This window comes from Lithobates pipiens, unplaced genomic scaffold (assembly GCF_037356315.1).
Source record: "Lithobates pipiens isolate NorthernLeopardFrog02 unplaced genomic scaffold, aLitPip1_a1.2 Scaffold_19, whole genome shotgun sequence".
Classification (NCBI taxonomy): domain Eukaryota; kingdom Metazoa; phylum Chordata; class Amphibia; order Anura; family Ranidae; genus Lithobates; species Lithobates pipiens.
The window spans coordinates 582,250,651-582,277,452 of NW_027507764.1; the positions used below are offsets into that span (position 1 = coordinate 582,250,651).

The window sequence follows — 26,802 nt, forward strand, 5'->3', positions numbered from 1 at the left end:
TTTCTGGACTTTCAGCCGAGAATCCCCTGTGCACATGCACCGCTGCAGTCAGTGTCGCATTGCGAGGGGAATATCTCCTAAAACCGTACAGGTTTAGGAGATTTTTTTTTTACCTACAGGTAAGTCTTATTATAGGCTTTCCTGTAGGTAAAAGTCATAAAAATGACTATACAACCATTTTAAGCCTTGATAAAAAGAAAGTTTACACTGCTCATCATTCAATAAAATATCCTCCTGGACCCTTGGTGTGGCTCCCTTCCTACGTTTTACACATCTGGATCCTTCTCAGGACTCCCTCCCTTGTTCCGGGGGGGGCGACAGTGTCACACGGGAGCAGCCTCATCAACACCATTCAGCTTAGTTAAGGGGACCCACACTCACTTTTTTTAAATAAAGAGCTGCATTCCAACTCCAAGATATGAAACAAGGAAGTGAGGGAAATCCCCTTAGACCCCTGGTGCCTAACCTGTGGCCCTTTGGTATCTGATGTGCGGCCCTCGGACCCCAGCAGTCTGTAGTGGGGACATTGATGAGGGTAATTGCATTGATCTCTACCAGCCTCATGAAACATCGTCCCAGTTTTGTATTGTCTTCTGCAGCATCTCCCCACCAACAATCCTGTCCTCACTCTCTGACCCTCATCTCCTCTATTGGGTCTGCAGTCTCTGACACGCCTCTCCAGCATTAAATGTTAGACATGTGCACTGCCAAAAAATTAGTTTGTTTTAGTTATATTTGTTTTGTTTTTTGTTTCCCGTTTCGGGTCATTCATTATGATAAAATTTCAGATAATTCAAAAGAGCAATCATTTACCATCATCACCAAGTGAAAACAAAAGAAAATCCCCAAATTTTAGGTTGTCCCCAGAAGAGGAATAGAGGGGAAATCTTCAAATGGGGACACCAATTCTAGTGACAACCAGGGATTTCCTCACTTTCCTGGATTTCCCCTCACTTCCTGTTTTGTACATGGGACAGGAAGTGAAGGGAAATCTCCCCAATGGGAAAAAAAAAAAAAAAAAAAAATCAATGATAGTCTATCAAAAAAAAAAAAAAAATGCAAAAAAAAAAAAAAAAAAAAAATTGCCTTTAGTTCTAGATTACTGTCCACACGACACAACCGCGTCCTCCTGTTCGCAGAGTATCTCACCTCTTTTCTTTGTTCCAGATTTAACAGTCAAGCAGGTCTGATATTTCCTCTTCTCGGCCAGTCCAATTTTATTAATGAGATCGCTCACCTCTTCGGGGGGATTCGGGCAAATAACACAGAAGGCATCGCCTGGCTGGAGGTCCATATCTGTATGCTGCAAAGAAAATGCCGTCCAAGATTTAAGCAGATAACTCAACCTGTAATATTTGTACCGGCAGCAGCCCAGAATTAAGCCCGTACACACATGCCGAATGCCGGGCAACACCGGCCAGTTCAATAACAGCTGGCCAACATTCAACCAGTATGTATGGCAGCCGTCCCGACAGAACCTGGGGGGCCGCCCCCCTGTCATTATTACCTATAAACGTTAGTGTCAATGGCTATTGTGTGCATTTAGGAATGCATCCAGTGATCATATCCCCCCTTATGTATTTATATATGGTGATAACATCCCCCCTTATGTATATTCTCCTCTTCTCAAGAGTGAATACATTCAGTTCCTCTAATCTTCCCTCACAGTTGAGCTCCTCCATGCCTCTTATCAGTTTGGTTGCCCTTCTCTGCACTTTCTCCAGTTCCCCGATATCCTTTTTGAGAACTGGTGCACAAAACTGAACTGCATATTCCAGATGAGGTCTTACTAATGATTTGTACAGGGGGGCAAAATGATATCTCTCTCTCTCTGGAGTCCATACCTCTCCTAATACAGGAAAGGACTTTGCTCACGTTGGAAATTGCAGCTTGCCATTTCATGCTATTATTGAGCTTACGATCTACCAAAACCCCCAGATCCTTCTCCACTATGGATCCCCCCAGTTGTACTCCCCCTAGTATGTATGATGCATATTCTTAGCCCCCAAGTGCATAACTTTACATTTATCAACATTAAACCTCATCTGCCCCATAGTTGCCCAATTAGGCAGAGCATTGAGGTTGGCTTGCAAATTGGAGACATCCTGCAAGGACGTTATTCCACTGCATAGCTTGGCGTCATCTGCAAAGAAATCCCAGAGCTTATATAGTTTATAAATATATTAAAAAGTAAGGGTCCCAGCACTGAACCTTGGGGTACACCACTGATAACCTTAGAACCTTCAGAGTAAGAATAATTAACCACGACTCTCTGAATTCTGTCTTTTAGCCAGTTTTCTATCCATTTACAAACCGATATTTCCAAACCTGTAGACTTTACCTTACACATAAGCTGTGTGTGGGGAACTGTATCGAACGATTTTACAAAATCCAAGTATACCACGTCCACCGCCACCCCTCTGTCCAAGTATACCACCACCCCTCTGTCCAAGTATACCATGTCCACCGCCACCCCTCTGTCCAAGTATATCACATCCACCACCACCACCCCTCTGTCCAAGTATACCACATCCTGAGTCAAGCATTTGCGTCCATAGACGCAGAATGTAGGACTCACCCAGACCTTGCGTCATTGGATTTGATTGATAGCCTAACAGCCATTGGCTCCCGCTGCTGTCAATCTATCCAATCAAGAGCCGAGAACCCCCGGGCAGAGAGTTATAGCACATCTCTGCCGAGGGATCGAAGGGGGTCAGGTGAGTAAAACTGGGTGGCCGGTTAATGTCAGACGTTTTTCCTATGCATTAAGGTGAAAAAACACGGGGGTTTACAACACCTTTAAACAGATCTATAGTTACTTGGTAAAGACTTTGACCCCTTTTTAAATATAGGCACAGCATTGGCCCTATGCCAATCCAGTGGTACTATATCTCGTCATTAAAGAGAAACAATGGCTTAGAACAGAGTTCAGCTCTTTGAGAACCCTTGGGTGTAAGCCATTTGGTCCAGGTGCTTTGATCTTGTGGATTTCATTTGTATGATAAAACCAGCAAATAAACTACATCTGTACCATTAAGACATTTTATCTCCTCGCATAATGTATCTTCTGTGATTTGTTAAAAAGTAAGGGCCCCAACACATGCTGTCTGTTGCTTAGAATATTTATTTATTTGTAAAGCAAAAACGCATCTATGTGGCCTTTTATTACACTATATTCAGGAAGATACTGAAGAGTTTAACATCTAACAGGTTTATGGTTACTTGGTAAAGACTGACAAAATAAATTTAAAAAAGGCAAATAGTGGCGCTAAATGTTGTAATAAACAAGAGAAAGTAAATTACACAACCAAAGAGTGGTATAGTGCAAACAACAATAATAAAGAGTCGCCCATATGTTGTAAAAACGGTGATGTTAAATGGTATATCCGTGATAGATATTCAGTTCACAGACTGATCTGACACCACGTGAACAGCAACGTGTCTCCATTACCCCAGTCGGATTTAAACTCACCAGCATGAGTTGCCTCACACTCTTGTGTTTTGGCAACAGCAGTGAACCCCTCGGGGTTTATGGATATCACTCATGTGGGTCAGTACAGTAGGAGGAAAAGCCATCCCTGCATTTACAGTTTTTAAAAGGATTTCTGTAAAAATGTACAAAGGATGTGATAAGCAAGGATTTTCTAGGATCAGAAAACCCGTCTGAAAGCACCACCCAAGCATCGATAGGAAAAGACAGCTTTCGGAGTCCCACATTCGGAGCAGAACACGCAGTTAGAACTCAGCCCCTGTAGACCGGGACCACAAAAGGGTCCCCCTTAGAAATAATCTGAAGAAGTTTCATGAAGCGTTCCTGCCTTCACCGGATGGTCTGAGAGACATATTTATTGATGAAGTAGAACCCCGGAACACAGCACTGTGCGGCACAGTGGTGTAGTGGTTAGCACTCTCACCTAGCAGTAAGAAGGGTCGCTGGTTCAAATCCCAACCACGACACTACCTGCCTGGAGTTTGCATGTTCTCCCTGTGCCTGCGTGGGTTTCCTCCGGGTACTCCGGTTTCCTCCCACAATCCAAAGACATGCAGGTAGGTAAATTGGCTTCTGTTCAAAATTGGCCCTAGGAATTGGGGACCTTGGATTGTGGGCTCCTTGAGGGTAGGGACCAACATGAGTGTGCAATGTACAGGGATGGGGACAATTGTAGACACTCACAGGTTGAACTGGATGGACTGGTGTCTTTATTCAACCTAACTAACTATGAAACTATGAAGCACTGAATGGTGATGTGGTGGTTGTAAAGCTGCTCCCTCAGGATAAATGGAAGCAGATACCTTGGAATGTTTGATGGAATGTCCATAAACCCTGAGAGGTTCACTGCTGTTTATGCCAAAAACACGAGTGTGGGAGGCAACTAGTGCTGGTGAGTTAATTCCCCAGTTGGATGTCCGATTACAATCCGATTGTAAAATCTACCATCAACCTTGTAGTGCAAGGGCCCGCCTGATTTGATATAAATTTCATGCATTTTTGGTTTTGTCCTCATATTATATAGTTTAGTTTTGGAAAATCTAAAAGCAGATTGTATTGTGCATGGCCAACTTTACAGAGGTCCCCCACCTCACTTCCTGTCATGGTGACAACAGTTTCAAAAGACAAGTGAGGGAAATGTGCAAGAGTGAGACACAGATGGAAATAAAAAAGGAAGTCTTTCCTTTAAAGCGGGGTTCCAACCTAAAGTGGAACTTCCGCTGATCTGAACCCTCCCCCCCTCCGGTGTCACAATTGGCACCTTTCAGGGGGGAGGGGGGTGCAGATACCTGTCAAAGACAGGTATTTACACCCACTTCCGGGCATAGACTCCCACGGGAGTCTATGCCTCTTCCTGCCCCTGCGCGCTGTCTGCTGGGACACACACGGGTCCCAGAGACAGCGCGAACAATTCCTATTGCGCTGCGCGACTCACGCATGCGCAGTAGGTAACCAGGAAGTGAAGCCGCAGCGCTTCACTTCCTGATTCCCTCACCTAGAATGGTAGCGGCAGCAGCCGAGAGCCGAGCGATCGATCCGTCTCGGCTGCCAGCATCGCTGGACCCCGGGACAGGTGAGTGTCCATTTATTAAAAGTCAGCAGCTGCAGTATTTGTAGCTGCTGGCTTTTAATATTTTTTTCCACAGTGCAGTCCCGCTTTAATCTACAAAAAAAAAAAAAAATGTATATAGAGATGGGTGTTCTGTTTTTATTATCTTCTATGACCCCCCAGGGAAGATTTTCCCTCACTTCCTGTGCCAGTAATACCCTGGCATACAATGGGACGTCTCAACATGCCCCATATCCAGATGTTTAAAGAGGACAAAATTCTGTCCCTGCACTATAGTCTGCATTAGACGTTGAACGATTGATCGTTACTGATCATTGTAAGATAAAAGAATAATAAACTCACCGCTATGTCCAGCTCCAGCATCAAAGCGGTCTTCACAGCGCCCTCTGCAGTCAGACGCTTCGTCTGAGTGATCGGAACTCTGTAAACAGTTTCACCCGGATAAAGCGAGGAGAGATCAGCTTCCTGCAATCAGAGCAAATAGTACATCATCCTATGGTGGGATCACATGTACAGAAAACACGGAGGAAGCTCAACACAAGTGAAAAACAAACATAAAACATCCATTGCAATAGAAAAAATAAATATGATATCTGGGGGGTCAAAGAGTCCTCACATCTCATATTTACACTAAAAACGCAAAAAAAAAAAAAAAAATGGCCCTTTAAGAGCCATGGGCGGAAGTGACGTTTTGACGTCACCCCTCCCTGCAATGACTTGGAGATGGATGGGGTCCGCAAAGACGCAGCGGGAGGGGGCGGCCTCTCCCGCCTCCGATAAAAGTGATCTTGCGGCGAATCTGCCCCAGAGACCACTTTTATCTTGTAGCGGACCGCCGGCTGAATAAGAGGATACCGGGGTTATGGTAGCTAGCTGCTGCCATAACAATGATATCCTCCTTCAAAGTAAGGATGTATATTGTTTTCGGCGGTCCGGAAGCGGTTAAGTAACCTTTAGGCCTAAATTGATTTTTTTATTTATTTTTTTTAAATGTGTGCATAAAATTTTTCTGCTAAAGTTTTTTTTGAAAGCTGTAGCCCGAAAAGAAAGAAATTTAACTTGAAAAACAGTAAATTCCCCACGTCGCATGTCTGTGACAGAGCCATGTTCGCTTGACCAGCCATTTGTCAAATCAGCGTGCAAGTGGGCGTGGTCAAACAGCACATTGGCCACAGCCCATACTGAAAAAAAATTTCTGTGTTCTAGATCTGTGCTGTTTGCCATGGTTGGTGAGGCCCAGCCAGGATGGTTGTCAAAAATATGGCAGAGATGAAGGTTAGACAGCTGAAGATTCAGGAAGCACACACCCAGAAACCCTTTGAGGAGCACTCTGAAATCTGGCTGCGGTGAAATAATTGGAGAACTACCTTTGAGGTGTGTACACACCTCCACTTATAGAGCATGTAAACCCCGAATCTATTGTTTTGTAAGATTGGCATCATAATTCATTGTATAGAGTTAAGGCATAGTCTATGTTTTATTACGCGTTTCAGATCACAATTTAGGGTGTAACATGAAACCATCCCCAAAACCCAACTCCCCTTTATCTAAATCATGGGGTACTATGTATGAAAGAATCCTCCCCCCACCCCCCCAACTGTGTGAGTAGCTCCGCCCATACAGCCAATTATCCAGGCCACCGATGTTTTAACAACAATTGCCATTGCGGCAAATGGGACTTGCGATAGCAGCAAAACCTCCTTCCTAACCACTCTGGAGTTCAGGCATGGACTGCAAGTAAACATTGATGGAGCTTTGTGCATTGCACCTGATGCGCTGATCACTGTTGCAATGCTCTGCAGGCCTCAATGTAAAGAATTTAGTAAATGCACATTATGGTGTTATATCAGCATTGGAGCATTTACAAAAAAGGTGGATTAGGTCTTCGAGCAAATCCCTGTTTTGCAAAATTTCTTACTTTGGGATCCAACCAGTAACAGCACAATGCTAAAAAGCCACTATAAAGGCTATAAATGCCTCCTGCAATTAGCTCAGTGCTGCCTGCCTGCCATACACTCCCTTCCTCTTCATCCTTTAAGCTGTCTATCAGGTCTGCAGAAGGTGTGCGTGCACAGAACCAAAATCAAGGAGCTTACATAAGCTGACAATGTTGCTGCTAATTACAGAGCAGCAGTTTAGCACTCTCAGCCTGAAACAGGAAGTGCTGTTACTGGCAGAGTCTCCCGGTGGGTCAAGATAGCCAGAGAGAGCCACAGAAGGCCACTCCATTACTTGTAAAAGTAATGGAATGGCTAGTTAGCCACTCCGGTTGCTGTTATGGGAGCTGACCACCGGCTCTAAAAAAATGGTGCTGCCTATCACCCCGGTACAACCGCCAGAAGACAAATGACATACCAGGTACGTGATTTGGTGACAAGTAGTTAACTTAAGGGATTAAAGAACTTTTGACCGCTTACTGATCATGCTTTTTACCATACATGTAGATACATTTTTAGCAGGAGGGGTTCTTGGAGACCTCAAAATTATTTTGAGGGTACCTCCAGGGTAAAAAATGTTTTTTGTATATCACAATTTGTAATAATTTTTTTGATATATGACATTTTCTTTCCTTCTGTATTTTTTCTGTAGCCAATATATGCCTTACTGCTCCTGAAGAAGCAATTAGCGAAACATTGAATTGAGCCTGTTCACATGTTTCGCTAATTGCTTCCTTTAAATAGCTTTACATGCACTATATTGTTCGTTATCATGCTGCGATAATTTTTCTACACGTTTGTCTGTTTATGAGAGTCAACATTTGTTCACTCTTTTTAAATATTTTCATATATTAATACAATATTTTTTATTTTGACAAACCTTGGTCATATTTGTGGTACCATTAAAATTCACTTCTGCAGTTCTTCCAATAAATTCTCTATTTGGGATGTGGGTGCCTTTGATCTCCTGAATTAGTGTGATTAGTTTACTAAATAAAATATGTATTTTAGATACATTTTAGGTGTATGTGGAAATTCGAGTGGCCAACACAATGAAACCATGAGTAAGTTGAAAGTAAGAATAAAAAAAAATAAAAAATAAAAAAAGTTACCTTCCCAAGGCAGTCCAGAATCTGTACATCCAAGTACGGGGCGGGCAGGCTGGGCACGGTGAGGCTGCACTGGCAGAGAGGAGGCACCGAGCGGGCGAGCGATGGCACAGCTTCTGTAGATGCATCATCTTTCGGCAACGTTGTGCTCGGTGTCGGCGAGACGTTCAGATTTATCTCCTTCATCCGCAGGTCCAGATTTTCGGGAACATTTTGCACATTCTGATCACCGACCGTACTCTTCATCTCCTCAGTCTTCTTCGGATCGTCCGTCCTCTTCATGAACTCTCTATTTAGCGCAGCCCAAAGTCCTTCTATCCAAGGGTCCACAACCAGCTCCAAGCTGAAGCACAAAAAAAAAAAAAAAAAATAAGATAGTTGGGCCATTTATGTCGAATCACAAAAAAAAAAAAAAAAATTGCTCTCTCTATCCAGTTGGGCTCCAGGGCAATTTTTTTTTTTTTCCATTGACTCATACATGTAAAAATCCTAATTTTTTGGCAATAGAGTTACATATACCCCCAGAAGTTAAAAAATCCTCCAGGATTTCTCCAGAGCTTCTCCCATCCTTTGGAACTCCCTACCCCAATCTGTCCGACTGTCCCCTAATCTATCCATCTTTAGGCGATCCCTGAAAACCCTTCTCTTCAAAGAAGCCTATCCTGCTTCTAACTTATACGCGGTTTTACTTCCTCCATCAGCTCATCCATTACCTTTTGTATCAATTGACCCTTCCTTTTTAGATTGTAAGCTCTAACGAGCAGGGCCCTCTGATTCCTCTTCTACCAAATTGTAATGTAACTGAAATGTCTGCCCTTGTGTTGTAAAGCTCTGCGCAAACTGTTGGCGTTATATAAAACCTGTATAATATAATAATAATTTTCTGAAAGCAGAGGTCCTGTAGAATAAAAAGTTGATAGTCGCAAACTTTTTTGTTTCACACGATATTAAAATGCAAAATTTACCGGAAAAAAAATAATAAAATAAATTTTAGTGCACAACCACACCATCTCATAGTTTTTGGTTCAAATATAAAAGTATGAGGTTGCATTGAGAAAATAGATACTTATTGTGACAGGAATCACTTTGGGTGGGGGGGGTTTGTGGAACTCCACTTACCTTGGAAAGCTTTGGAGATATTAAAGAATCTTTAAAATTGTGTGCACCCGCGATATCGCCCAAAAACTATGGTGCCCACCGGGACAAAACTTCAATCCAGATGGTTTTACTGGAATCAGTTTAGTTTCTCTGATGAATATTCTCAATACTTATGAACCATCTTATGTTGATCTTAGATCGAATGGTGTGTGGCCACCTGGGCACTACCTGCATCCTCTCCACCTACTTTCCCCACCCCCCCCCCCCCCACACACTTTTACTTTCCCTTCCCCTCCCTATTCACCCTTCTGCTTTTTTTTAACCACTAGAGATCCGCGCTATAGCCAAATGACGGCTACAGCGCGGACCTCCTTTGCCTGGACGACGTCTATTGACGTCGTCCCGTGCACGAGTGGCCTGCGCGCCCCGAGGGGCGCGCGCGCCGCGCTCTGTAATCGGCGAGTCTATGAGTCTCGCCTGATCACGGATCCGAGCAAGGGGTCGATCCCCACCCCTTACCACGTGATCAGCTGTCAGCCAATGACAGCTGATCATGTGATACAACGGAGCCGGTAATCGGCTATTTTTCCTCCTCGCATTGACAGCGCACACCTGCCCCCTGCCAGTGCCACCTCAGGAATAAATAAGTGCCCCCCGTCAGTGCCCACAATCTGCCTCAACAACGGTGCTGCACCCCAGTGCCACATATCCGTGCCCAGCAGTGTTATCTACCAGTGCCCATCAGTGCCACCTATCAGTGCCCATCAGTGGTACCTATCAGTGCCCCTTAGTGCCACCCATCCGTGCCATCTTATCTGTGCCCATCTTTGCCACCTTATCTGTGCCTATAAGTGCAGCCTTATCTGTACCCATCAGTGCAGCCTATCAGTGCCGCTGCCTCAGCGCACTTCAATGAAGGAGAAAAATGACCTGTTTGCAAAATTTTATAACAAACTATTAAACATGATTTATTTTATTTTTTTTGCATTTTTTTTGTTTGTTTAGCAAAAAATAAAACTCCCAGCTGTAATTAAATACCACCAAAAGAAAGCTCCATTTGTGGGGGAAAAAAATGATAAAAATTTCATTTGGGTACAGTGTTGTATGACCGCGCAATTGTCAAAATGCATCAGCGCTGAAAGCTGAAAATTGGTCTGGGCAGGAGGGGGGGTTTAAGTGCCCAGTAAGCAAGTGGTTAATAATCTTTTTAAGATCAAAAATTGATGTAAATCGACACGGCTTGGTGCCGATCATCATAAATCGTTCATCGATAGACTGTATATTGACAGATGTTTCATAATCTTTATTGACTTCACATGCCAACCTTTTCCAGTCCTATGCGCAGGTACTATTGGACTTTGGTATTTACGATGAATGTTTACCCTGCTGACTGTATTTTTTCTTGGCACACCAACCACTTGTCATTTACTTTTAAATTGTCATCTTTCACGCAACTTTAAATAAAAAAAATAGAATAAAAAACGATGGTGCCCAAAAATCACCATAAGTAACACTTTAAAAGCCATTACAGCTCATCAGTTTAGAGTTAACTAGGAGGTCTTGCGCTAGGATTATTTTTCTCACTCCGACGTTCGCGGCGAAAGGTCACATGTGTGGTACGACCACGGCTTGCATACACGTACGCACCCTGGGCTTGCATTTGTGCAATTTTTTTTAACTTTTAACCACTTCACCCCCCCCGGAAGGGATTTACCCCCTTCCTGTCCAAGCCATTCTTTGCGGTACAGCACTGCGTCGCTTTAACTGACAATTGCGCGGTCCTACGACTTTGTACCTAAACAAAATTTATGTCCTTTTTTTCCCCAGAAATTGAGCTTTCTTTCGGTGGTATTTGATCACCTCTGCGTTTTTACATTTTTGCACTATAAACAAAAGAATGGCGACAATTTTGAAAAAAAAAAAAAAAAAAATTATATTTTGTACTTTTTGCTATAATAAATATCCCATTTAAAAAAATAAAATAAAATAAAAAAAAACACAAATTTCTTCATCAGTTTAAGCCAGGAATCTTCAAACTACGGCCCTCCAGCTGCTGCGAAACTACACATCCCATGAGGCATTGTAAAAGACATACACAGACATGACTGGGCATGATGGGAATTGTAGATTCTGAACAACTGGAGGGCCGTAGTTTGAAGACCCCTGGTTTAGGTCGATATGTATTATTCTACATATTTTTGGTAAAAAATAAATAAATAAAAAATTGCAACAAGTGTATATTGATTGGTTTGCGCAAAAGTTATAGCGTCTATAAAATAGGGGATCTGCGATTTTTATTGGGACTGCGACATTGCGGCGGACAGATCGGACACTTCTGACACATTTTTGGGCCATTGACATTTATACAGCAATCACTGCTATAAAAATGCATTGATTACTGTGTAAATGTCCCTAGCAGGGAAGGGCTTAACAGTAGGGGGCGATCAAGGGGTCAAATGTGTTCCCTCACTGTGTGTTCTAACTGTGGAGGGATGGGACTGACTTGGGGAGGAGGACCGATCGGTGTCCCTATAAACTAGGAATACACGATCTGTCTCCTCACCCCTGACAGAATGTGGATTTATGCGTTTATACACACAAATCCCCGTTCTCGCTGTCAGGAGTGATCATGGGTCGCGGCCACTGGGCACATGCATCGGCTCCTTAGGGAAAATGGCGGTAGCGTGCCCCCTATACTAAAAGTGTACGCCATTCAGCTACGGCGATTTATTACATTAGGGATAAAACTGAAGGGAGTTTAACAAAACTCGTGGCCACTCATTAAAATGAGAAGAAAAGAGGTTTAACCTTAAACTATGTAAAGGGTTCTTTACTGTAAGATCGGCAAGGATGTGGAATTCCCTTCCACAGGCGGTGGTCTCAGTGGGGGGGGGCATCGATAGTTTTAAAAAAAATATTAGATAAGCACCTGAATGACCGCAACATACAGGGATATACAATGTAATACAGACATATAATCACACACAGAGGTTGGACTTGATGGACTCTTGCCTTTTTTCAACCTCACCTACTGTGCAACTATTATTTGCCCGGAAGTGCCATTCTGCCGCCGTCAAATCGATGGCGGGCAGTTAATTTATAGTTTTATCGTCATTTTATAATTTTTTTTTATGCAATTGCTATAACAAGGGCAGGTGACAGGTACTCTTTTTGGGGACATTAGGGGTCTAATAGACCCCAATATCTCCCCTGCCCTTCACATCATCTAACCAATCACAGATCGGCTTGATTAGAGGTGTCCCCTGGCTGTACTGGCCAGGAAAGGGTGCATCTGAAACCGGAAGTTATACAACTTTCGGTATTACCGTTTGCACGTGAGATCAAGGCATGAATTTGGCCGGCGGATGTGTTCCCGGGCTCTGGTTAGCACGGGACAGTCCGGGTACCACAGGAGGAGGCGGGCCGCCGGCGGGACAAACTATTTCTTTGTGAAAGTAGTCGGCCGCCACATCACTTTCACTTTGAAGCCGGTCACCGGCTGCACGAGACCCCCTACTGCCGCCATCGGCTTGTGATCGAAGGTTCACTCTTTGGACGTAGATAATAAGCCCGAAGAGCTGAACTGGTTACTGCTCAATGAGGTAATTTTCCTAAAAGCAGATGGAAACTCAATCCCTATAAAAATCCTAATATATAATAGTTCTTCAGTTCATGACTGAGAGGGGTAAGACATTTTGATTAATATGCTGATATGGAATAATATAGTGTTGAATAAATTAGTCTTAAAGCGGAGTTCCACCCATTTTATACACTTCCTCTCTATGGTATCCCCTGTGAGTATCCTTTTTGTAATGTAAATTCTGTCTTTTTTTTTTTTTTTTTTTTTAAAAGAAAGGAAATACCTTTAATTATCTTCTTTCTCCTGCACTTCCAGCAGTCCCTGCCTAGGCGATTTCCTCACTAGGCTATTTGCAAAGGCTCCTGGGATAGCGGCGTCATGCATCCCAGGAGTCCTTGCGAATCGCCTAACGACAAAAACCTCACGATGATTGACAAGAACGTCCACCGGCACCGCTATGGCGACAGGTTAGGACTCGGGAGGAAGGAGCCCCGTGCAGTAAGGGGGGTGCATGCTGGGTAGCCAGCTGCACCAATTCCCAGAAATCAATAGAAGAAGGCTTCAGATGCCCACAGTGAAGATGGACACCGTCAGCTTCCCAAGATTCAGGTACTTTTATTAAATTCAAACATAAACAAAAAGGACTCCATGAATAACACTACTAAAGATTGCATATAGAGTGTCAAGTAAGGCCCCTTTCACACTGGGGCGGGAGCGGCATCGGCGCCGCTTTACCGTTGTTTTAGCGGCGGTATGCGGCCGCTAGCGGGGCAGTTTTAACCCTCGATAGCGGCTGAAAAGGGGTTAAAATCACCCGCAAAGAGCCGCTGCAGTGGCGCTTTGCCGGCGGTATAGCCACGCTGCCCCACTGATTTCAATGGGTAGGAGCGGTGAATACAATGCTCCAAAGATGCGGCTCCGGCTTTCAAACTGGAACGAAAGGGGCCAGATTTTTTTCCAGGCGCTATAGCGAATGAAAACGCCCCAGTGTGAAAGGGGCCTTAGAGTGGAGTCTTAAAAAAAAAAAAAACAACAACAAAAAAAAAAAAAATCGATTGGGGGAAGATATAAATTTGTTGTTATCGAATTCTGAGATCATTACTATTCAGCCCCTCTGTATTTCTCTTCAATAAAAGGATAAAAAAAGTAAAAAAATAAAAATAAATTATAAAATCCTATATCAGCTTTAGGTCCCCGTCACACTGAGGAGTTTTTCAACCGCCTTTGCACTTTGGGGAGCAAAAATAAAAAAAAATAAAAAAAAGCACCAAAAACGCACCTATTCATTAAAAGCAATAGATACCATGGCAAAAACACACCCGTGATGCGTTTTTTGGTGCAGTTTTTGAGTCACATGTCCTTTAGGCTCTAGTCACATCTAGGCATTGCTATTTTACAGACTTTTTTCGGGTGTTTTTTTTTTTTTCGGGCAGTTTTGCGACAGAACGCTCAGATGTGAACAGGGGCCATTGAAATGAATGGGATTTGTCCTGTTGGGTGTATTTAGAGCCAAGGCTTAGACTCCTTTCACACTGGGGCAAGGGTGGCATTGGTGGTAAAAGGGCGCTATTGTTAGCGCCAATTTTCCGTTGTTTTAGCGGTGGTATTTGGCCACTAGCGGGGGTGGTTTTACCCCCCACTAGCAGCCGAGAAAAAGTTAAAACCACAGCAAAGCGCTGCTGCAGCAGTGCTTTGCCAGCGGTATAGCCGCACTGCCCCATTGATTTCAATGGGCAGGAGCGGTGTATACACCGCTTCTTCACCACTCCAAAGATGCTGCCTGCAGGACTTTTTTTTTTTTTTACTGTCCTGCCAGCACACCGCTCCAGTGTGAAACCTTTTACATTGGAGACACAGCAGCGGAACTTTCAGGGTGCTTTGCAGGCGCCTGCAATGTGAAAGGTGTCTTAGAGCAGAAAAACGCCCAAAAAAGCCTAGGTGTGAACAGAGCCTTACAAACCGCACCACAAACACGGTCAAAATCAAATGCATTTTTGCCTTGGATCAGTGCGAAAGTGCCCTTAAAGCGGACTTAGCAGTCTCAAAAATATTAAATATATTCCTCAATAACCACAAGAAATCTAAATCCACTTTGTGCATACCAAATGCCTTTGCAAACCCAGATATTACCACGTAAAAGTAACATTATTATGCTGTTCTCAAATATAGGGACTTGGGTATAGCTGTCAAGGGCCCCTAATTATAGAATTATTCAAATTACCCAATAGAAATCAGGCCATGGAGCCAATTATAAATCATTCCGCTTGCACAATAGAATCATCTACATGTTAGGGGCCCCTGAGCTTTAATGATTCAGCTCACCCAATAGAAATCACCCATGTGTCAGGGGTCCCCCAGTTATAAATGATTCTGCTTACCGAATAGGATCAGCTACATGTTAGTGGCCCCCTATTTATAAAGGATCCCACTCACCCGATAGAATCATCGGCGCATCCGGTGTCATAGAAGCGTTTTGCGCCCAGTTCTTGGAGCCTTCTGTCCACAATTTTTCCACCGTTGCAAAAGAAGGTAAATTCAGAGTCGCCGAGGGCTGCAACCAAAAAAAAATAGCCAAAAACACTTATTCTCCAACATAAACCAGAAGACCTGTAAGTAGCTTCAGACTATCAGTTCCTTGAAATGAATCAGACAAACATTAATGAATACTTTTCTTTAAAAATGTTCCAATGGGGGCGGGGGGGGGGGGATTTTTGATTTCATTACCATAAACCTGTATGGTTTACGGCCTTGTTCTCAGCCCTAGACCATAGAAGTCATGGTTTCATACAGTGCACTGATGAGGGCCAACAGGATGAAACAGCTGTGTGCAGTTGGAATAAATGGCCGTATAGCAAGGTTTCTGAACCAGGTTCCATGGATCCCTAGGGTTCTTCCAGAAGTTACTAGGGGTTCCTTGAGCAATTTCTGCCTCTCAGATAGGATCCCACTGACACCATTCATCTTTTAAGTTATCTGTAAGGGACATTCTGCCCACTGACCTCCAAAGCAAGGGACATTCTGCCCACTGACCTCCAAAGCAAGGGACATTCTGCCCACTGACCTCCAAAGCAAGGGACATTCTGCCCACTGACCTCCAATGCAAGGGACATTCTGCCCACTGACCTCCAATGCAAGGGACATTCTGCCCACTGACCTCCAATGCAAGGGACATTCTGCCCACTGACCTCCAATGCAAGGGACATTCTGCCCACTGACCTCCAATGCAAGGGAAATTCTTCCCACTGACCTCCAATGCAAGGGAAATTCTTCCCACTGACCTCCAATGCAAGGGAAATTCTTCCCACTGACCTCCAATGCAAGGGAAATTCTTCCCACTGACCTCCAATGCAAGGGACATTCTTCCCACTGACCTCCAATGCAAGGGAAATTCTTCCCACTGACCTCCAATGCAAGGGAAATTCTTCCCACTGACCTCCAATGCAAGGGAAATTCTTCCCACTGACCTCCAATGCAAGGGAAATTCTTCCCACTGACCATCACAAAAATGTATTATGAGTTGTAGATATAGTCATTTTTAGTAGGGGTTCCCCTGAGACCAGAAAGTTATTGCAAGGGTTTATCTGTGTTGAAAAGTTTGAGAAAGGCTGCTTTATGATGGGTTATCCATTCTGGATGTGCGGTTGGCTGATGGGGCGTAAGACAATGATTTTCATGGCTCCACCCACTGTCTTGAAATGAGGATAATCAATTTTTTTTTTATCATTTATGGAATGCAACATGTGTGAATATCTTCTGTTTTACTCACTGATTGGGTTAGAGGGCTATTTGATTCCTTTAGTCTCTTGTTACCAATACCTTTATGGTTATACTGGTCTTGTTAGGTTCCAAACCCTACTTCATAGAAGCCATGGTATACATACACTGCACTGATGATGGGCAACAAGCCTGAAGAACGAACTCTATATTGGCCCCTAGGCTTTGTCAAGCCCTGGCCTAAGTTGCCTAGGCAACCAAAAATTGGGTCCCAAGCTCCTGCCAGTCCATTCACAGCTGGCAATGGCACCAGGCACGAGCAACTCCTTGGGCAGCCGCTCACCAAGCTCCTTACCTTCTTCTCCTCCAATGACAGCATAACACATGCCTACCTTGCATGGGGGGGGGGGGGGCAATGATTGGGCAGTCTGCTAGCTTCACCCCTCTCCATTGGTCAGAGCTTCCCACCCCTTTTTAACCCTACCCACAATCAGGAGGCGAACTGGGGATGGTGGCTTTTCAAATTGGCTGGCTGGAATGATGGCAAGGACAGTGCACGGGGGATCTAACTGGAAGCCCTGGCTCTGCCTGATGGCTCAGAGTGACCTGGTCAAGCCCTGAAGGGAGGGCATCCCAAGGTGGGGCCCAGGAGCTGGCAGAACTCTACTCCCTAGGTGAGAGGAGGCACCCCAGGGACTCCACCAACAGGAACAGAGGAGGGGGAGGGGGTCACTGTGTGAGAGGAGTGGGGACACCGTGTGAGAGAGGAATGTATGAGGAGTGGAAAGACACCATGTCAGAGGAATGTATGAGGAGTGGGGGGCATTTTGTGACAGGAATGTATGACTGACCACATTGTCCCAGCAATAGATGTTTCCTATTCCTAAAGTGTCCTGGAATTTAAGGACAGCCATCATAGAGATCCCCCCAATAGATCAGAGTCCCTTTATATTAGTACCCCTCCATTAGAGACTCCCCCATCCAGCTTTAAACAGGACACCGTGTGAGGGGAATGTATGAGGAGTGGGGGGCAGTGTGAGGGGAATGTATGAGGAGTGAGGGGAAAGTATGAGCAGCGGGGACACCGTGTGAGGGGAATGTATGAGGAGTGGGGGGCAGTGTGAGGGGAATGTATGAGGAGTGAGGGGAAAGTATGAGCAGTGGGGACACCGTGTGAGGGGAATGTATGAGGAGTGGGGGGCAGTGTGAGGGGAATGTATGAGGAGTGTGGGGAAAGTATGAGCAGTGGGGACACCGTGTGAGGGGAATGTATGAGGAGTGGGGACACCGTGTGAGGGGAATGCATGAGGAGGGGAGGGGGCATTTTGTGACAGGAACGTAGGACTGACCACATTGTCCCAGCAATAGGTGTTTCCTGCCTGATGTGCCCTGGAATTTAAGGACAGGCAGCATACAGACACACCCCCCCCCCCCCCAATAGATCAGAGTCCCTTTATATTAGCACCCCTCCATTAGAGACTCCCCCATTCAGCTTTAAACAGGACAGACAGGTTTTTATGCGGTCAGATGTTGTGTGTGTGACACGTACCCAATATTCCATATCGTAGATGCGCCAAGTGGTCAGCTGGCAGCTCTTTGTATTGGATTCCTCTTACAAATTTCGCTGCAGGCTCCGGGGGTTCTCCGGTTCCGGTGGTGGAGATCACGATGACCACAGGGTCCTTCTCCTCCTCCAAGCAGAACTGAAAACACAAAACATAAGCAGTGTCAAACTGAGTAAATGTACTGCGGGCGAGCAGGCGGCGCAGCGAGGCTGGATCACGCAACCGGTAGGTCACCCAGCCTGTTCCGGGATCGGGGAGTGCAGCGTGCCGCTCCTGTGGACACAGCGGATCAAAATTACAGGTAACCGGGGATCAGGCGATCGCCATCATTGGTGTTAGCGATCACATGACACCAATGTAAACAAACTGTCATGAATGGATTTCATTCATGAATAGGTTGCTTACAGTTGTGATATGTGATTGGCCCACAGCAATCACATGGTAACTGGCTACCTGTACCATTTGGTTAGCTGTAGCCAATCACAGATCAAAAGCAAGCCGTTCATTATTATTATTATACAGCATTTTATATAGCACCAACAGTTTGTGAAGCGCTTTAAAATGTTAGTGTTCATCACTGTATAAGCCACAAAGCTTATTGCATTAGGGCGTCCACCCCAAAGCATATATGTAGGGCGATGGACAGTGTCAGTAGAGCAGTGGATGTGGTCAGTACAGCAATGGACGGTGTGAAAAAAATCATATACATATAATTTGGGTACAGTGTTGCAGTAAAGTAGCGCAGTGCCGAATAGAAAAAAAAAATGCCAACAGCTGGCCATACATTATTCAATTATTTTCTTTTAGATTTATCTTCAACTATATAGTACAAAGGCCTGCCTGATTGCATACAAATTGAAAGTGTTTAGGTTTGACCTCGTATTATATGGTTTTGGTAAATCTAAAAAAGGAAAAAAAATTATATTAGTACAATGTTTGGCCAGCCTTAGTCATGAAGGGGGTAAAACCTTCCAGAGGTCAAGTGGTATACTTTATATACACTATAAACTCCTACATTACCAAACTAGAATAGTCCTTATTTGAGGACCCCATCTACTTGAGTTCAGGTAAACACCCGGACATGCTCAGTCAACAATTCATATTTGTTTAGAATCCTTTCATAGATAAACTGCAAACACTTAAAGAGTAAAGCAATGATTTAGAGCAGCCATTCTCAACCAAGGTTCCATAGAAGTCTAAGGTTCTTCCAGTTTGCTGGGGATTCCTGGGGCTGTGGGCAATTGTCCTCCCAGTTCATGGTGCCTCCATTAGTTTCGGGGCCAAAATCTGCATGACTCAGATAATCTTTTTTTTAATTAAAAGGTCATTTTGAAACCGATGGCAGCAACACGTCTTGAAAAATGTGGGGGTGGGGCCAGGTTTAGCGCGGTGCAGTGTCCCCTATTTTACCAACACTCTGGAAACATCTGGTAGCTGCGGAGACCAATTACTGGAGTTTTTGGAGGGGAACGTTGTTCTATTCTTGCCCAATATAGGGCTCTAACTGCTCAACAGTCCTGGGTCTTCTTTGTTGCAATTTTCGTTTCAAAATGTGCCAAATATTTTCAGTTGGTGAAAGGTCTGGACTGCAGGCTGGTCAGTTAAACCCCCGGACTCTTCTACTAGGAGGCCATGCTGTTGTCATAGATGCAGTATGTGGTCTAGCATTGTCTTGCTAAAATATGCAAGGCCTTCCCTGACAAGGATGTCGTCTGGATGGGAGCATATGCTGCTTTAAGACCAGTATATATCTTTCAGCATTGACGGTGCCTTTCCAGATGTACAAGCTGGCCATTCCATACGCACTAATGGCCCCCCCCCCCCATATACCCCCATCAGAGGTGCCGGCTTTTGAACTGAGCGATGACAAGCCGCAAGGTCCCTCTCCTCTTTAGTCTGGAGGATGCAATGTCCATGCTTGCCAAAAAGAATGTCAAATTTCGATTCGTCTGACCACAGAACAGTTTTCCACTTTGCAACAGACTATTTAAAATGAGCTTTGGCCCAGAGAAGATGGTGGCGTTTCTGGATCATGTTCAGATATGGCTTCTTCTTTCGATAATGGAGCTTTACCTTGTATTTCTGGATGGCACGGCGAGCTGTGTTCACGGTAGGGGTGCAACGGATCGTCACCGATCCGCACGGGTCCCCCCGTTTGGATCGGCACACGCCGCGATCCACGGAGCGCTCCGCAACCTCAGCCTTAGGAAAGGCCGTGGCTTTGGCCTAGCTCCAAAGCGGCGGCCATCTTTGTACACCCGGCGGCCGTTTGCAATGTGATCGATCCGTCAAATGACAAAGCGATCACTTGTAAACAAACCAGCGTCATGTCATGATGCCGGTTCCTCTCTCCCCTCTCTGTACTGATCTGTCCAGTGGAGGGGAGAGATCGGATGGCAGCGGCGATGTGGACTGGATCTGTAGTGCCCAACAGCGCTGCTCTGTGACAATTGCAATCACAGCCATCCCGCAATACTCAGACAATATTACAGTGGGGGAGATGTCCATTACAGTGGGGACTATATGGTGGTGGCATTTTCACAGGTTTTCGCAAATTCAATTATTATTTGCTGATCTGAAAAATAATCCGATCTGTGACTCTGATCCGAGGAACGATCCGATCCGTGAGTTTTTTGATCCATTGCACCCCTAGTTCACAGATAGTGATTTTTATAAATATTCCTGAGCTATATTTTGTACTTTTTGCTATAATAAATATTCCCCCCCCCCTTTTTTTTTTTTTTTTAAAAGGCACTTTTTTTTTTCTCAGTTTAGGCAGATATGTATTCTTTTACATTTTTTTTTTTATTTTTATTTTTTTAACCAAAAATAAACACACACCCCAATAAGCGTATATTAATTGGTTTGCAAAAAGTTAAAGCGTCCACAAAATAGGGGATAGATTCATAGCATGTTTATTATTATTATTATTTTTTTTACTAGTAATGGAGGCGATCTGTGATTTATATTGTGAATGCGACATTATGCACAATTTTGACACATTTTTTGGGACCATTGGCATTAATACAGCGATCAGTGCTATAAAAAACAAAAACAAAAAAAAAATGCATTGATTACTGTAAAAATATCAGTGAAGGGGTTTACATTAGGGGGTGATCAAGGGGTTGTGTTCCCTAGTGTGTGTTCTAACAGAAGGGGGGGGGGGGGGTGGGACTGACTAGGGGAGATGACAGATCGCTGTTCATACTCTGTATAAACAGACGATTTATCTCTTCTCCCTTCAGAGAACTGGGGAATCTCGTGTTTACCCAGAGATCCCGGATCTCGACGTGTTACGAATGATCGCGGGAGCCCGTCGGTCATCGAGCCCCTAGCGGCCACCAGAGGGAGCGACGCAACATGACGGCGGTTTGCGCAGCCGAGCCATGTTGAGCGCGGTACAACTGCGGAGGCTGGTCTTTGCAATTTTATGTTGAGGAACATTATTCTGAAATTCTTTGGCAATTTTTAGATGCAGCTTTTAACTGAAGATTGATTGGCAAATCGCTGCCCATCTTTACTTCCAAAACACTCTGACTCTCTAAGATACTCTTTTTATACCCAATCATGTGACTGGCCTGTTGCCAATTAACCTAATTAGTTGCAAAATGCTCTTTTAGCTCTTTGTTATTGTCACTTACTTTGCCCTGTCCCAACTTTTTTTGAGACGTGTTGCTGCCGTCAATTTCAAAATGACCTGATTTCTTTCTGAAAATTGTCCCTTTTCTCAGTTTAAACATTTGAGATGTTTTCTATTGTGAATAAAATATGAGGAGTTTATGAGATTTGCAAATCATTGCATTCTGTTATGTAAAATTTACACAGACCTCACTTTTTTGTGAATTGGGGTTGTGCACTGTATCATTGCAGATTCTAACACACCCCCCACCACCCCCCCGCCGATCCTTGTCTGCCGTACCAGCACCGTGACTTCTATCTTCTCATGAAATATAGGCTTTTCCTGACATCCTCTTATGACACGACAGGTACACTTCAAAAATGACCAATGCTACAAACCAAACACTTCATCTGCAAGGGGGGGGGAAAAAAAAAAAAAAAAAAAAAACACACACAACAGGGGGGGGGGGGGGGGAGAAGAACATCCCCCTTCTTTAAACCACTTGCCGCCCGCCATATACCAAAATGATGGTGGCAAAGTGGTTCCAATATCCTGACCATATGTCTTCAGGATATTGAGCCGCTGCACGCCCCCGGGGGCACGCATCGTGGCGATCGTTGCTGCGAGGTGTCAGTCTGACACCCCGCAACACCGATCTAGGTAAAGAGTCTCTGACGGAGACTCTTTACACTGTGATCAGCCATGATTGGACACAGCTGATCACGTGGTAAATAGGAAGCGCCGGTGATTGGCTTTTCCTCACTCGCTTCTGTTGGACGCGAGTAGAGGAGAGCCGATTGGCTGCTCCTCTGATGGGGGGGGGGGGGTCTCGGTCATCAGTGCAGCCCCCCCGAAGATGCCCACACTGGACCACCAGGGATGCCAATCAGTGCCCACAATGGATGCCAATCAGTGCTTACAATGGGCATCACCGATTGGCAGGCATTGTTTGGCAATGATTGGCATCCATCAGTGACACATTACAGTACATCTGTGCCACCTATCAGTGCCGCCTATCAGTGCAGCCCCATCAGTGAAGGAGAAAACTTATTTATAACGTTTTTTAAATGGAAAAAAAAACGTTCAGCCTTTTTTTTTGTTTGTTTAGCAAAAAATAAATAAAAAAAAACAAACATCGCAGAGGTTATCAAATACCACCAAAATAAAGCTCTATTTGTGGGAACAAAATGCTAAAAATTTTGTTTGGGTACAGTGTAGCACGACCGCACAATTGTCATGCAAAGTGCGACAGCACTGAAAGCTGAAAGTTGGTCTGGGCAGGAAGATGTATAAGTGCCCCCCGGTATTGAAGTGGTTGAACTCAATTCGACCAAATTCAGAAAATTCTAACTGATTTGAATTCCAGTGAATTTTGAAAGATGGTTATACTCTATCCTATCCTATTTGAAATTCTAATTTCGGAAGATGGTTATATTGTTAGATTCTTTCTATTCCATTGTTTTGCTATTTTATTCTATTAAAAAAATTATTCTATTTGAATTTCAGAAGAAGGTTATATTCTATTTTCTTCTGTTCTTTCATTTTCTATTCTATTTTGTTCTGTCTTACTCTATTCTTTGCTCTTTTTAGTTTCCATTCTATCCCTTTATTTTCTATTCTTTTATTTTGCATTAGGTTCTGTTTTACTCTATTATATTCTTTTCTATTATATTTTATTCCTGACTTTGATTTGAAAACTATTCGAATTTTGGCCAAAATGTTGTTTCATTATTTTGGATTTGTTTAAATTCGTTACCATTGTAACGCAGAAATTTGGATATATCTGAATAACGAAAAGTTTGTCCAAATTTCAATTCCGAATGCAACGAACTGCACATTTTAGGTCTTACATGGGTAAATTCAACATAGGAAGACCGGCAAGTAAAAAACGAACTCCCGCAGTGTTGGGACTGACATGACCTCCCCACCTTTTGGTGTCTATTTTTGGAGTCCCAAATGCCACATGGACATCTGAGACTTCGTACAACCCAACATACCACCTGCCGATAACGATCTCTCCATTTATTCTTTATGCCACACTTCTCAACACTATGTCCACCCGCTCATTGTACAGCGCCACAGACTATGCAGGCGATTTGAAGGCCAGATACATGAGACCAGGTTGCACATACTGTAGCATGCTGTGTGGTTTGCAGCGCCACCATCCTTAACCGGTTCCCGACCAGCGCACGACGATGTACGTCGACAGAATGGCACGGGCAGGCATATTGGCGTACATGTACGTCCAATATTCAATGCCACCCTGCCATCGGGAGCGCGCCATCGGGGGGGCGCTCCCGCGCTGGTCGGGACCCCCGTGAGTCCGGTCGCGGGACCCGATCGCCGCGGGCATCCCCGCGATCGTCTCAAGGGACGGCTGAATGGAGGAAATGCCGTGTAAACAGCATTTCTCCATTCTGCCTAGCAACTAGTGACGCTGATGTCTGCTCCATGTGATTGGAGCAGAGATCAGCGTTCACTAAATGAAAGCCCAACCCCCGCACAGTTAGTAACACACCCCTACACTGCCACCCACTGGTTAACCCCTTCACTGCCAGTGTCATTTACACAGGAATCACTGCATTTATATAGCAGTGATTACTGTATAAATGACAATGGTCCCAAAAATGTGTGAAAAATGTCCGATGGGTCCCCCACAATGTCGCAGTCACAATAAAAATTGCTGATCGCCGCCATTACTAGTAAAAAAAAAAAAATAATAATAAAAAATTATTAATAAAAATGCTATAAAACTATCCCCTATTTTGTAAACGCTATAACTTTTGCGCAAACCAATCAATAAATCGCTTATTGCGATTTTTTTTAACCAAAAATATGTAGAAGAATACGTATCGGCCTAAACTGAGGGAAAAAAAATGTTTTTTTATATATTTTTGGGGGATATTTATTATAACAAAAAGTAAAAAATAATGAATTTTTTTCAAAATTGTCGCTCTATTTTTGTTTATAGCGCAAAAAATAAAAACCGCAGGGGTGATCAAATACCACCAAAAGAAAGCCCTATTTGTGGGGAAAAAAGGACGTCAATTTTGTTTGGGAGCCACGTCGCACCACCGCGCAATTGTCAGTTAAAGCGACGCAGTGCCGAATCGCAAAAAGTGGTCTGGTCTTTCACCAGCAAAATGGTCCGGGGCTGAAAGTGGTTAACCAGCGATATGGATTTGGCTGGACGGAACACAGACCAAAGCCAGGGCAGATGGCGGCTCACCTACCTTATCCAGATCCTGTAGGGAGAAAATGTCGGCGATGAAGCCGTGGCTGTCTGCCTGCTGGCCAATTTCCTCAGCGATAGCCTGCGCCTGTCCCTTCTGCGTCCCGTAGAGCAGCAGGAATCTCTTCTTACGCACGACGCACATGGCGAAGCTCCACCTGTCCAGCACAAAGGAAAAGGAAAAGCTTTAAAACCTGACCTCCGACCTTTCTTTTCAGTCTTGCCCAATTGTACCGCCTCCTCTCCTGAACTATGTAGAATCCTCTGATTCACAGCACACTGTGAGCTGCTCACAATGTGCATTAGAAGCTGTAGCAACTCAGATAGATCCCACCTCCCTTTGCTGGCTGGAGGACATCCAGCATCATCTAGCACTTTCCTCCCCAGCCTTACTGTCCCTGGTTAACGATAACCGTGAAAAGAGAGCTCCAACTTAGGAGTCCATTCAGTGGGTATCCAGGGGGGACCCCTAACGAGAACTTTCCTAAACTATCCAATCAATCCGTAACCAGACGGGCTCTTACACTACAATGTTGGCAGAAGATCTAAAGGGGATTGCACACTTAAAGCGGGAGTCCGCCGTTTTTTTTTTTTTTTTTTTTTTTAAAGCCAGCAGCTACAAATACAGCAGCTGCTGACTTTTAAAATAGTGACACTTGCCTGTCCAGCGCGCCCGCGATGTCGGCACCTGAAGCCGATCTCTCGATCGTCGCTCGGGTGCTGCCGCCGCCGCCATCTTGGGTATGGGAATCAGGAAGTGGAGCCTTTCGGCTTCATTTCCCGGTTCCCTACTGCGCATGCGCGAGTCGCGCTGCGCAATAAGGACGGTCCCCGCTGCCTCTGGGATCTGTGTGTTTCCCAGCAGGCAGCGGGGGACTTTCGGAAAGGGGCGTAATCTACGCCCCTTTCCGCAGAGAGCTATCCCGGAAGTGGGTGCAGATACCTGTACTGTACAGGTACCTGCACCCCCCTCCCCCCTGAAAGGTGCCAATTGTGGCGCCGGAGGGGGGGGGGGGGAGGGTTCCGATGAGCGGAAGGTCCACTTTAGGGTGGACCTCCGCTTTAACCACTTCAGGGCCCGGAAGGATTTACCCCCTTAACCACTTCAGCCCCCGGAAGGATTTACCCCCTTAACCACTTCAGCCGCCGGAAGGATTTACCCCCTTAACCACCGGAAGGATTTACCCCCTTAACCACTTCAGCCCCGAGACTTTTTTTTTTGCTAGAAAAATTACTCAGAACCCCCAAACATTATATCTTTTTTTTTTCCCTAACACCCTAGAGAATAAAATGGCGGCCGTTGCAATAGTTTTTGTCACACCGTATTTGCACAGCGGTCTTATAAGAGCACTGACAACAGTAAAGTTATATATTGTGAAAGATGGCGTTACGCTGAGTAAATTGATACCCCAACATGTCACGTTTCAAAATTGCGCCCGCTCGTGGAATGGCGACAAACTTTTACCCTTAAAAATTTACATAGGCGACGTTTATATAAGTCTACAGGTTACCAGTTTAGAGATACAGAGGAGGACTAGGGCTAGAATTATTGCTCTATCGATCGAGGCGATACCTCACATTGTTTTCATATGCGGGCGCTACTCACGTATGCGATCGCTTCTGCTCGTGAGCTCGGGATGGGGCACGTTGTAAAAATAAAAAGGTAAAATAGAATTTTTTTTTTTAATTGTTCTTTTAAATAGATAGGCAGGAAGTTGGAAGTTGAGTGAGGGCCATCTGTGCCCTTGGAGGACTGAAGCGATGTCAAACATCACTCCCAACCTCCGGTCCTTAACCACTTGCTTACTGGGCACTTAAACACCCTTCCTGCCCAGACCAATTTTCAGCTTTCGGTGCTCTCACACTTTGAATGACAATTACTCAGTCA

The 26,802-nt window shown here is 44.6% G+C and overlaps 1 protein-coding gene across 1 annotated transcript in view; it reads right to left on the reverse strand.

Moving 5' to 3' along the window:
* MTRR (5-methyltetrahydrofolate-homocysteine methyltransferase reductase) overlaps positions 1 to 26,802 on the reverse strand; it is a 69,907-nt gene that overhangs the window by 38,655 nt on the left and 4,450 nt on the right. The window contains exons 2-7 of the mRNA XM_077493486.1: positions 24,916 to 25,072; positions 18,048 to 18,201; positions 15,218 to 15,335; positions 8,110 to 8,449; positions 5,403 to 5,525; positions 1,150 to 1,303 (exon numbers count right to left, since the gene is read on the reverse strand). Coding sequence (XP_077349612.1) covers positions 1,150 to 1,303; positions 5,403 to 5,525; positions 8,110 to 8,449; positions 15,218 to 15,335; positions 18,048 to 18,201; positions 24,916 to 25,059 — 1,033 coding nt within the window. The 5' untranslated portion in view covers positions 25,060 to 25,072. The remainder of the gene's footprint in view (positions 1 to 1,149; positions 1,304 to 5,402; positions 5,526 to 8,109; positions 8,450 to 15,217; positions 15,336 to 18,047; positions 18,202 to 24,915; positions 25,073 to 26,802) is intronic.